Below are 14,013 nucleotides of genomic sequence, written 5' to 3' on the forward strand. Positions count from 1 at the left end.
CTCTTTGTCAGCGTCGGCCTCATAAATACCGATTCATTGCTTTTTCTCTCCTTATTTGCAGAGACTTAGTAAGCGGCGCGCTAAATGATTTACCACTCTAAATTGTTTTACAATCAGAACTAGAGAGACTTTACTAACATTGTAAAAGACAAAACCAACACGAAGTAAATGTTAGTAAACATAGTGTAGTTACTTGGACCAAGTTCTAAGTACGAACTTGTAACATAATACGCTTATTTCAAGACTATTGGCGGTAACTCGGTGTAAGCACGTTGTGTTTGTTAAACTTAAAACCAACTCAAAATTTATGAAAACAATCTGCGATGATTCAATATTTGTTGCTTTTTGTTTCGGCTTTGAAATTATAACATAAAAATACACATCATAAAATTTTATACCGAAACTAGTACAAAGCAATATTATGTATTAAAATAATGGAACATAAAATTCAAATACAATAATAACAAAAAGTTATTTGAAGCACACAAATTATACAGCGTTTATTATTGACGGTCCGTTTGTTATTACAAAAGTAGAATTAATCTGAGCACCCCTGCGTTATTTTTGTGAGTTGAAAAATAACCAAATCGCAGGCACGGGCCCGATTCCACCACCTGTCACACAGCTGCCTGGATACATAATTGACAGATTTACAAACCCACGAAATAGGCAGCTGAAGTAACCAACAGCATACAGAGGATATTGCTTATACCTGCAATGATTGTCATAATATCACTGACTTTGAAATTGTATTGAGTACGTGGGATTTGTATGGTAGAGAATTTGTATATATATGTGTTTTAACTTCAATTACCTTAACTGGTGAAAGTAATTTTCAACCATTTTCATGTTTGCACAGATTGTTTTCGACAAAATATTATAATGAAAAAATAAAATAAAAGAAGGACGAGCAGTATAGACGAGCACAGTAGTATAATAAAGTGCTTATTTTAATTCGTAATGAATTTATCATATAAATTATATCACTCTCTCTAAGTATCCTTGCAGGAAATGCGGGATGCACTTCATTTCTTTAACAATAAGTGATGTTCTTCTAACTCTAATATTACGTTTCCTCTATCAATTAATTAAGATCTGAGCGAATTAGGGTTCGTTGTGTTAAACTTCTTGATAGGATAACATTGTGCCATTTAATTCGTTGATAACGTCACGTTCGCATAACCTTGAATTCGTATTGTTTTAAAATTCTGATAACACGGCAATTAAGTTACTGATAATTTAATCTTTACGAATATTTAATCAACATTAGCTTGTTAAATTTCATCAAATATTAATATAAATAGTGTCCTTTACTTTGATATAAATAAGTAGACATTTAATAAATTACGAACTATTATTATTCTATTCTGGTTCTGTTATAAGAATAGAATTTATTGAGTCGCGCGTAGAATAATTTTATGGAGCAGTTAGTTTAATTTATTGTAGATACAAAGTCGATAACTCTAACATATAATATACGATCGTTTGAAACCTGAATGTAAACATGTAACATAATTAATCCGGCTCAAACAGGAGTTCTGGAAGGAAACAGGACTGAAAATAAATCGCCCTTACTCTAAGCTTACACTAAAATAGTTGGGTACGGCTTCCATCTCTTTAGGGTCATTACCATATCCTGCGCTACAGTATGTAATATTTGGATAATATATCCGTCACCAAAACCGATATTTAACTCACTAATGCTGACGAATAAATACTGAACAAGGCGAAAAAAATCATACAAGAAGTTATGGTTTACATATAGCTTTATGATTTGTTTTACTTTATAGACTTAATTTAATTACGATACGAACACAGTTATGGAACAAAGGCTGATTACATCGCGAAAGGTAATTTGGTTCAGTCTGATGCTATAGTAGGTATACCTAATATTGTTATTATGTAGCATGACTTGTATTGTGATTTGACGAGGGTGACACTCGCTCGTTAATCATAACATTCTTCCAAAATAAATTTTTGATTTTCGATTTCAATAGAAGCAGTGATTAAGTTCCAAATCCTTGATTAATGATGTTGATTTATTATAATATTGACCCAAAATATAGGGTATGTAATATATACATATATAACTTTTATCGTAAACATTAAAATTTTGGAACAGCCTGTAATAAAGCTGTATAACATATCGTTGTTTTTGTACTGATGTTTTGTTCAAATGACGTATCGCGTCTTGTGTAAGCCACGTACATATGTACCTGACATCACCCCCAATATCCGACGGCCCGGATGTTGAGATTTTTTAGATTTCCGAACTTTCTCACATTTTAACCTGTTTTTTGTACACTATTTGTCAAAAAATAATTTGAGAACTAAATAGTGAATCATTGCAGATGTTATTTTGTTCTAACAAAGAGAGATTTATATGTTATTTTATGAAATTTTCTTTCATATAATAAAAACGAAATAAAAAATAAATGTAAATAAAACACGTCAATAATGTGGACACCTTTACCGTTAGTAGTTCAGTGGAATTTGTTGAAATGCGCATTGTAAATCAACTTCAGACTATCTCTTATGATAAGCGAGTACAGTTTTATCGAGTTTGAGGTAAACATTACTCTATATCTCTGATTCACTTGACATGTTTATTGTATATTATTTATAGTACATCCACTTACCTTTTGTGGATAACCAGGTTTTCTATTTTGATGTAATAAAGTGTGACTTAGCCTTAAAATCAATAACTTAAAATATATCCAACAGAGAACAGTATAAGACTACATTTCCTCACAAAAGTTATTTATTGCATTATTTCAAACCGTTTTTCGGGATCACGGAATATCTAGATGATAGTGTGATGTATCACACTATTGACACTAAGACGTCATTAAAACAAATGGTTTAATGACGTCATTACCCTGATAACGATGTCAAATCCAATGTATCCTTAATCTGTTACATATAATATTATTTCACGTATTATTATCCTGAGGTTGCTCTCTCAGTGGGACGCAGGTGTCTTCTCCTGGCTTCTCTCCAAATTACAAACACAACTCTGACAGTTCAGATTTCTTGTTACACCCTACCAACGTCTAAACAGATTTAGTTAGAAGCTATTTACAAAATTTATAACATCTGACTGAATTATATAGTTTTAAAATATACAATTGAATTTAATCCGAAGGAATCGGTTTTTTTTAATATGTTACATTCGAATTCATGTTAAACATCTTCCATTTTCATTAAAATATGAGCTATTTACATAATGCAAGCGCAATTAAAACGGCAAATTGTTCAGCATGTAACCGAGACATATTCCGTATCTCTAAAATCTTCACGCTCACACAAACATTAACATAACTTGAATGCAGTTCCTTATCTGTTACCAAAAATATAAACTCGTATTTAAAAAAAAAAGTCGAGTTGCGTTTTTGACAGAATTGCTTCGCTGTCGACTTTTACAGGGGACTTTATTTAACATACAGCGAAAGTGACAAGTGCGTGAAATAAATATGAATTAATACTTCCAAACTTGTTTATTTAATCCTTGAAATGTAGTCTTTATCCTTTCAGTTCTTTTGGACCTGTTCCTACTTTTTATACCTGTTCTTACTTTGTCTATAATTCTTTATCGATTGAAATAAAAGTTGTAGTATTCACGAAATGAAATTAAATTTTTATTCTTGATACATTCGTGTCGCTTAAATGTACATATATTTATGTGTGACTATAAACAAATGTACGCTTCATAACTCGTCGTTTCAAAGGTCTCCATCAGAGAAATCTCTACCAATCCGACCACTCACGCTTGTCTATAGGTTCATCGCTGGCAAAACTTTGACCCATTTCAGACGGTGAATTAGTAAGGGTTCCTATTATACTAGTCGTATCTGGCTCCACTGACACTGTAATCACCGCCATGAGACTCTACAATTAGCTGTCATACTCGTTTTCTTTGTGCACGTTCTGACTGTTTAATTGTATGTCTCGCTATGCTTTTGTTTTGTTTGATAACTGACTGCGCTTCAATGTGTGTGTGTTTTTTGCTTTGTTCCATTTTTAAATCTGACAGATTTGACATTTTAGAAAAATATAACATGTGATTCGTAAAGTCATATCGTGTTGCCGAATTTTTCATAATATAACCTTTTTGGATGCAATTTCAATGAGAATTATGTTATATAAGGATCGAAATTTGTAAGCGTTTTCCGAGCGTCCATATTTCACTAGCATTACCTAATTCATAACGTGTCCGTAGTGACTGTTGTCAAGATAATTTGATTTATTTAACAATTAAGCTAATGCGTAAATCCCGTTGTTAACTGCAGCAGTGACAAAATCTTAAACGATTTGTCACCACCGAGATTGTAAATCACTGGAACTGCTTTATTTAAATGAGAAAAACATTAACAGGGAGTTTACCGCTGGACAGTGGTTATGCGTCTTCCAGGATACATTTTAAAACATTTCGCTTCTGAAAAGCCTTATTTATATTCTATTCAAAATATATTTAATTGAATTCAATGTTCGAGTAATGTTAAAATAAGCGTAAGTTTAAATTAGAAAAAAAAAATGGAAGCCATTATAAATAATTAGCTAATAAACATTTATTGGCGGATGTATAAATAATAGTTTTATGGACCGTCAACACTAATACAAACGTTCTTTTTAAAAATATACATTTTTATATCTGATCGACAATTTACTTTTTCATTTTTGAAACCAACTAATTATGGCATGCTTTTATAACTGCAAAATATAAACTCGATATGACGAAATTTATATCGCCAAAGGATTTGATGACTTTTTTAAAATCGGTTCGTCTAGAGGCCCTTTACAATATTTTTTTGCAATAATCCTTAAATACCAAATAAAAAAAAAATTATCAAAATCATCGTTTAAAACTAGCTTCTTGGTTCTGGTTCGTTCGCGAATAAAATCTGATGACAAACGCCAAAAATTCCTGTAAGTTTTATTCCATGAAATATGAAACCTTAAAACTTTAATATGTAAGGAAAGAATACGAATACTTACAACATATAAATTAATATATTATAAGGCGGTTTGCTCGAGCCTTTAACTTTTTAACTACAACAAAAACTACAAAGGAAATTAAATTTAACGATAAATTGAGCACAAAAAAACGTACCGTTTCACTTTGTAAATTGCTGGTTAAATTGCTACAACAGAATTACAAAGTGTATAACGTTGTGTCCTAATAGTAAAGCGGAATTAATTCGTTAAATCGATCAGGCCATTATTAAGTTAATAAGATTAAGTTTGCTACATATAATTTAAGCAGGAAACGTAATTACTATTCACAAATATAAAATAAACGAAAGTTAATTGAAGTCCGTGGAGCATGTAAGTAATTAATGTATATAATATTTAACTATTGGATATTTTATAAGAATTGACGACAGCCAAGTTACCTGATCAGTCAATCCATCAAATGCCTTGGCCGAGACCCCAATACAGTTAACCAAGTTTGAAAGCAATTTTGTTTTTTGTTCGAATGTCAACGCCCGCTCTATAGCTTGCGAGAGTAAATAAAGGCACACAAATCTAACGTACTAAATAATACTAATCTCAATAATCGAAGATGGCGAAAGTCACTCGCAGATTGTTTAGAAATTACGCCCGAACGCTAATACGTGTTGAACTATTGATTATATATTTTGCAGGAAGTATTTGAATGGTACAGTAATTCAGCTTTCTAATTCAATTCATAGATTATCTCACTATTGATTCTTAGATCAATAACCGATACACAATACAGTACTAGTAACAGTCGCTGTATTATTTTTATAACAAAAAAATCATCTCCAACTCTCTGCTTTCTTTGAAATACAAATACACTTGTCTTAAAAGCTTTCCGTGTGGCTAAAGACCGAATCGTATTACTCTTGTTGTCACCTTATTGGACGTCGCTTGCTAACGAGACTGTAACAGGCAACAGGGATTTTATTTTTTGATTTATTTCTTTATTTTACAAATTTACCTTTTCAGTATTTTAACCGATGAAGCTTACAATTTATGAACATCCTTTTTGTCATAATATTTCAAAAAACTTTCGTTAGAAGCAAAAACAATCATGGTACGTTTTAAATAGAATATCTTTACAAAAAAGCAAACAAGTAAAGTGAAATTGACGAAATTGTGGCCAACGATGACACATAACCAGCGCCGTGTCACATTTTTTTGCGTTTTTCTGCGAAATTGAAATCCAACTGTAACGAAATCTAGTTCTGTTAAAATAAAACTTGCGATCTGTTATATTGAATTTTAATATCGACAGGAGAGTCGTGGGTTGGAAATATTATAAACACAGTTATTTCAGTCTCGACACCGAATGCAATTTCACCTTCAAACAAAAATTACGAGTCTTTTCATTGCAGACAACTCAACAATATAGTTAATATATTCTTCCTATTCAACTTTGTCATAATTCTTGGAATATTAATGTTGTCATTATGGAGTCCTGTTTGCTGGCTTCGTGGATGGTTCATAATGATTTACACCCTCCACGCCCCGCGGTTATTTAGGATTATCTGCGGACCCCGCTTTCACCTGAGATAAATAACTCAAGCCATCCTTGCCTCATGACTTGCTATCGACCTACACAAATCTTTTCCCTTTCAACGCTCTCTCCGCTGTTTACATGATGTACCATTTTAAATCCCTCGTTACCGCCATCACGATTCAAAATCTACGGATCAGTCTAATACGTGTTTTTAATACTCCAGCGATCCACGATCGTATCAATAGTTAATGTGACACTTATAGGCCGATCTTCATATGCACTAGTGTGCCCTCAGGTGAGTTTTATTAATGTATAGTGTTTTAACAGGGGTCAGACATTGTTTGGCTCGGTCACGCTAATGGAGTCCCGTAATTCAGCCTCGTTGCAGATTTCTCTGCTGACGGATGGCCACGGCCATTCCCCCTGTCTCGTTAGCGTTTGTAATCGATTCGATGTTTTTATCGTATGATTATAGAACGTGTTACATTATTGCCACTTGTACCTGTCACAATCTGTTAATCGGCAAGATTAATGACTGTGAGTCTTCATATCGGAAACTAAATTAATGGTACTTCATCAATTTCGAGAAAGGTGACTCTTAAAAAATATTGCAACTAACTCTATATATGTCGAATTGATAATAATACAAACATGTATACTGTATAAACGTTCTGTCTAAAATTGTTTTTATATAAGACAGGATGTTTATATAATACAAAGTGAATGGACAGTGCATAAATTAATTCCAGTGACATTTGAGCCTGTTTATGAAGCACTGTTAGTTATTGATAGTGTGACTTTCTTTGTTCTTAGAGAGCTAGCTGTTTCCAATCGCTGACCTCGGCGCTGGAGATATTCTACTATACGCTGGTGAATTGCGACTAGCATTTGTATTATTATGAACAAGATATTCAAATGTATTGCTGAATTTCAAAAAGTAAGCAGTATTTTATCATAGTCAGTTTGCTTCTACTTATTTCGTCATAATGGCGTATATTTTAGTCTCCCATTTGCCTCTCCTTACCGTCGCGGTATTGTCCCCTTATCTGCATTTTCACAATGGTATTTATTATAATATTAAAGCTGACTTCCTCCTTCGGACCAAATGTTCTTGGAAATCGCATTGTCAATGGTTAAAGTTGATTCGAATATAGTAGCGCGATGGCCGATAAACTCACCATATACGGACCACACACGCTCGCCAGCATCACGATGTTAAGGCGGGGGCAGACTGTTCAAACGAGAAACATCGCAAAAACTGCTAAATGATCTCTCACAAAATGTAATAACAGTGTAATTTCGTCGTGCATCTTTGAAATTAATTCGGAACCCTGAAATTAGTGAGTTGCAAGAATGGAACTCGAGTTATTTTCTAAATACTTCCAATACACATAACAAAAACTTTGTAATCTTTTGTAGTATACTCATGAGCCTCAATTAGTGCGGTATGTTTACGCATCGTAATGCGGGGAAGAGAGCGTTTAAGGAATGAAGTTTTGTTTCTTCCTTAATACTTTGATCTCTCGCAACCGAACTCTTCAAAACGTCAATGGGTTTTGTGAATACAAATCTTATGTTATTTTAGATTATGAGTGTATAAAGTACTTTATAATTTCAATATTCTTTACGATGTCTTGGACGAGTAATAAGGCCATGACTATGAGTTCTTTTAAAATCTGTACAGATGTGTCTTAACCGTTAAAAACGGCTAAATACCTACAACATCCCCTATATTGTTGATGTTCAACATTGGTGACCACTTACAATCGGTTGCTCTTACCAGCTACCTCCGCTTAAGAATATAAATAATCGCACCTACGTCATTGAAGTTATATAGAGCACTACACACTTATCAAATCTTTAATAAATCACCTATTTCCCATTTTTAATATTACGATTCTAAAAAGAGTACCACTGAAGTAGTTAAGAAGAGATTCCTCTTTTATATTAAAAAAGCGTTTATTCCTTAAAGATATTTCAGTTTCTTTAATAGCTTTTACTGTCTATTATATTTCTGTGTATTGTACAACTTCCTATACTTTTGTGTTAAAAAATTTTCTAAAATCTATATTCTTAGCCATATACGAATTGTTATCTAAAACAAATGGAATAATACGGGTTGAGCGTTTCTCCACACAAACGAAAATAATGAAATGATTTACTTCAATATTTATTGTAAATATTTACTATTTTAATTTGTATTCACTCTATTTTACTTCATTTATAAAATTAAAAACGGTAATTCACTTCAATCTGACAATACGTTCTGGCTGTTGTCGGAACAAAATATTATTTAAATTATGTGTCCAAAATGTTTTAGAGTAACATTCACTGATGTATAATGCGGGGGCTTGAGAGATTGCGTTTCTCATGCTTTGCTCGGTTATGAAATCTAACAACCAAGTAAAAAAGACTTAATATAAACATGTATACATATACGAAAGAGTGTGCTCTGTTAAAACCTTCCCCTATGAGAGTCATTTAAAAACAAATACATCAATAACGATAACGTAATAGCAACAAGATGTCGTATCCCATTCCGCATGTTTATTCACCACACATGTGTCTCACGGAAGCTTCATATAAAGCCATAATAGTATTATGAAATATAAAGCTCTCTGTCATTTTACGACGACACAAGTTGACACAATTTGACATGATATCGTGAACCGTCGGTATAGTATGTGACACGCCAACATTGTTACCACGCAATGTACATTCTTGATCCCTTGATTGAAGTTTGTTTTGAGTGAACATGTTTAAAAACTGAAATATACCATTAATTTTCTCGTGTCTAGACTTAGCTTAAATAGTACAAACATTTTTCTTAGACGATAGTTATTAAAATAACATTTTAAATATCCTTTCAATATATTAATTTTAGAGTAACGAAGCGGAAACTACAAATTTGTTCAGCGTCTTTGAATACAATAAATTGCTTATTACTTAATTCCCATTTCAATTTGTTTTAAATATTTGTCCTATTTAAAGAATCATTGTAATTCAGAACGTTTTATTGCGATTTACATTTCTCTTCTCAGCTTGCAAACGTAGACGCTCTAAGATTTGTTCTTAACATATTTTTTCTATTATCGTGGAACGCACTTCAAAGCGAATTACTTTCTCCGAAACAATGTAGGTACTGAATAGTGTAAAGGATGTTCGGTAACTATCTAGATCAGGTCAAATCCGTTTTTAACGACCCAAGTAGGAAGTCCTAATTCTATAATTGTTTGGAAAACATCGTACAGTCCGGCTGTGAATGGGCGCGGTTTGTTTTCTTTGGTAATTTGGCTTAAGATGCTCGAGAGATTTCAAAAGCAAACTTGTCTGTTATTTTCCAACACTCGAGTTGTTTGGATTATAACAACTCATAATTGACTAACACCCATTGAGTCTCTATAAAAATATTTGTTTTATAAAACTGAAACCTAGATATAAATCGATAGCAAATATTTTATCAATTTCTAGGTATATGGCGTGTCAGTACTTCACAAGCGACCACGATCGCTGCCAATAAATCACTCGAATTCGCAGTGAAACTGTTTTTTAAACTACGTATGGTTCAAATATCCCGAAAGTTCGAATCTAAACCACATTGCTCTTGAACGTAGACGGAGACCTAACCTCATGGGTAAATATAATTAGTTTTGGAAACTTCAGTTAACTTTAACGAGACTAATCGGTTACTTGACAACAGTAAAATATAAAATTGAAGTCAATATCTGTCAATAAAGGGTAGTAAAGTCGTTTAGAACAAGCGAGTAAATTTTATTATTTCGTTTCCGTATAACGTGAAGCAGTCACGACACTGACGTAAATGAGCGACCCTCACGGAAATTATCACTAAGACCAGTAGCCATACATCAATGTTAATAACATTTTCAAGGTAAACTTTGAATATTACGCCCAACGACAAATTAGGGTAGCTATTTCACTGCCATAATAACAAGAAAATAGTAAATATCTAAAATTTTTCATTCCTTTCATATAAGCTCGTATATGCAAGTCAAGATAATCAGGATACAAATACGGGTTCTGATCGAATCAAATGCTAAAACGCAGCATTATTTTACCAGGTTTCTACTAAGGACCCTAAAACAAAAACATGACTATAGACAGAGCCGGTCGCCCGCCCGCGCCTCGACGTTCATCAACATACAAAAGTTACGATGAACTCGGTATAGTAGACAGAGGAAAAACATTGAAATATCGACACGGCGGTATAGAAGACTTGTCCAGTTTAGAACAACGTCATAAGTCATACACCAATCGGGACATGGATGACATAACTGTCATAAGCTCGGAGGAAATAACCAGACCGAAGCGAAAAACTATTGAAGGTCTGGCAAATGGATTTCGAAGGACATTTTCAGTGAGAAACAGACGCGAGCCTGAAGGTATTCCCATGGAAACGTTTAGTATAACCGGTGAGGAAAATTTTGCTACAGTCAGAGGAGCACCGTTCGGTAGACGCAGATCATTATCGAGGGATAGAGGTTCCTCTTTACTTGGAAGAAGCTCCTCTGAAGGTGATGTTAGGATTCCCTTGCCCCGCGCCCCATCAGCGAACCCCACTCCAAGACTGCATCGCTGTCTTCGCGCTCTTGGAGGGAGCTGGAAGAACCTACTACTATGTGAGTCTTCGCGTAGCTTCAGCTTTTATCATTCATTAACTTAAGGCGCTGTGCGTGTTTGTGATTGTAGACGTTTAATTAACTGACCAATTAACCAAGTCCGAATACGTAGCGTCAGTAAACAAATCTAACCTTTCGATATCACACATCTTTCTCTAAATGGTAGCTAACCGTTGACCGAAGCGTTATTACCCGGCTAAATTAATTACTATTATTGCCATCTGTATAAATGCTTGGGAAGCCAGCTTAATTATGTGATTAGCCGCAATGTTTAGATGAACATAATGCTTTGTGGTTGTGTTTTAATTGGATGTCAGAATTACTGCAACATTCAAAACTAATTTTATTTTGAACTAGTCGTTAATAACTGTTCAGTATGCTGGTGTTACTTTATATTCTAATACTATATAACTTCAATTTCATTTATAATTATATTTAAATACAAGACCCTATCTTTCCGTGGTTATGACCCCCAATTACAGAAGGTACATTGTGAGCAAACATACCGTCATCCTACACGTACAAGATTCAGAACTTTTACCATGAATTTTGATCCAGCACTGTAGCCCTTAATGTTTGCATTATGTACTATTTTGGCGTATCCAGTCCCTCCAAAGGCATGACACCTACCCATTTAAACGCCTCCAAGAAGGAAATATAATGAGTCATTAATATATTGTAATCTTAATGTACGCTATGTGGGATGATAGCATATGACAATTAACATATTTACATTCGAATCGACTTAACATCAATATTTAATAGATGGTAAACGTATGTAAGTAAAATCACCCTATAGAATATCTATCAATTTTAATGTATGGTCTTTACTTATTTAATATTAAATTTTATTACTGTTATAATATATGTATGCCGACTTACTTTTTGCACAGTAATAAATTCAATGTGGAATGAAAAATGTAAAAGTCTACTTCCATACATGTATGATAATTCGACTTTTTCCATGGTACTTCATTCCTGATCTTGCGGGATCTTTATAAAAAATAATCTGTATTTTTCCAGTAGCATAACTAGTTTAGTAGTTTCATACAAAACTTCATGCAAATCGAATCTCATTCCATTCCGATTACTTCGGCAGTGTAAGGATTTTTAATTTCTGGATGAGCAAAACGACCAAGCAATATACAATTGATTCGTTACGTATGTAATAAACATACATATCTGATATGTGTCAAACAAAGCTTATCTCCTCATTTAGGGAATTGCCTTTTTAATTTTCTGTAACACTGGTCCAAGAACAATGGAGGGTTCAAATGAAAGTCGCTGTTCCAGTTAGCTTCATGACGGCGTCACACAAAGGACATGGCAAAGTGATGTGACGATGAAGGAGCTTTTTCATCATACTCTCGACGGATGTGTTGCTATCCCTTTTTAGATTCACCTGTGTTGTATTGTAATCAAAACATAAACTATAGTTAAAATAAGCTGTCCAGAGAAAAAATATCTATAATTCTTCTAACAGAACGGAAAGAACAAAGATTTATCTGTGTAATTTCGTTGAAGGTTTCATTCAATTTACTAACCCCAATAGCATTCTGCTAACTCGTTTTGTAGTAGAAGTGATATGTCTAATGCGGGGACGGACTTGTCAGCATTTGTAGCGGACAGCGGATGACAGCTGAATCTTTTGGAGAAATTGCTTTTTCCGCACGCCCTAATATATTGTGCGATTTAACTATTTGTAACTTATTCGCGATTAGGATCTTTATTTTCATGTAAAGTTAAAGAATTATCTGAAATTTTATTATAAAACCCATAAAAGGCGGAGTATTGTCCGAATCGTCTGGTATCAAAACGTGTTGGGTTATAGTCACCCAGCTCATGTTTAGAGTTATCTTGTCTATCTTGCACGGGTCACGTGCGACCCACGCAACTACAGGTTAGGAAGAGCCAAAAGTATGATGCATCGCCAAAATGACATAAGTGTAACTGGCAGATAGTGAAACCCGAATTATATTAAATGTATATGCGACCACATCAAAATCTGTTTTCGCATAGTCTGTGGCAGTTATAAAAGAGAAAACGATGTTTTAAAATGAACCTCTTTCGTCATAAAACAAGCCGACAATGGTTTTATTACGTAAATAATGACCGTAACGAGTTTTTTTATATATAAATGGCTTGTCACTTTTATAAATCATCAGTGTATTAAAATACATTTTTTAATTTATTTACCTTACAAATATAGTTAAAAGCAATCCACGTTTTTCCTTATTCGGATATATGGTAAAACTTTCAGCGGCAGATTGAACAAATTCGTACAGACCTAAAATGTGAACATTATAATGAAATACACACGTTTAAATGTTCTTATTGAAAGAGCTTTGAAGTATTAGGTGAGTCCGGTCCTAGAGTGGATCTGTTAAGTTTAACTGCATGCACTTAATAGTCTTAAACTCTAAATTCAATTTCGAAGTGAGGTTCTATCCGAACAAGTTCAATTTCTTTGAAAAATTTGATCTGATGTCTTAATGAAATTTCACTAGTTCCATTGTTAATATCAAAATGTTAGTGAGATACATTGCTTTGACAGCGTTAATCTCGCCAAGCTACCAAATTAATTCAGTACAATAACAATTAAGGTGACACAATAGACGTGCCCGACCCTCGCCAGATCTTTGTCTAATGTTGTATTAAGGGATTATAATCTTTGGTGGATTTTGTTTGCTTTGATATTCCGAACACGCTTGTAAAACATAGCCACAGATGTTCAGTATCGGCCGTTTAGAAAAACATTCCAACTTAAACGCTAATATAATTACACTCTACAGTTATGTACATAACTCTCGTGTCAACTGTCAAGTGTACTCCATATGTCATAATACACAGTCTCAAGGCTGTATTAATGTCAGTCAAAGTGTGACTCTAATA

The 14,013-nt window shown here is 33.6% G+C and overlaps 1 protein-coding gene across 6 annotated transcripts in view; it reads left to right on the forward strand.

The window, feature by feature from the left end:
• LOC116775740 (caskin-2) overlaps positions 1–14,013 on the forward strand; it is a 133,791-nt gene that overhangs the window by 71,540 nt on the left and 48,238 nt on the right. For 3 of the 6 annotated variants that reach the window (XM_061521202.1, XM_032668720.2, XM_032668728.2), the window contains exon 2: positions 10,564–11,121. The exons of the other annotated variants lie outside the window; for them this stretch is intronic. In XM_061521202.1, the coding sequence (XP_061377186.1) occupies positions 10,593–11,121 (529 nt within the window). In that variant the 5' untranslated portion in view covers positions 10,564–10,592. The remainder of the gene's footprint in view (positions 1–10,563; positions 11,122–14,013) is intronic. 6 annotated transcript variants of the gene reach the window in all.

The sequence above is a fragment of the Danaus plexippus genome, chromosome 8, assembly GCF_018135715.1.
Source record: "Danaus plexippus chromosome 8, MEX_DaPlex, whole genome shotgun sequence".
NCBI lineage: Eukaryota > Metazoa > Arthropoda > Insecta > Lepidoptera > Nymphalidae > Danaus > Danaus plexippus.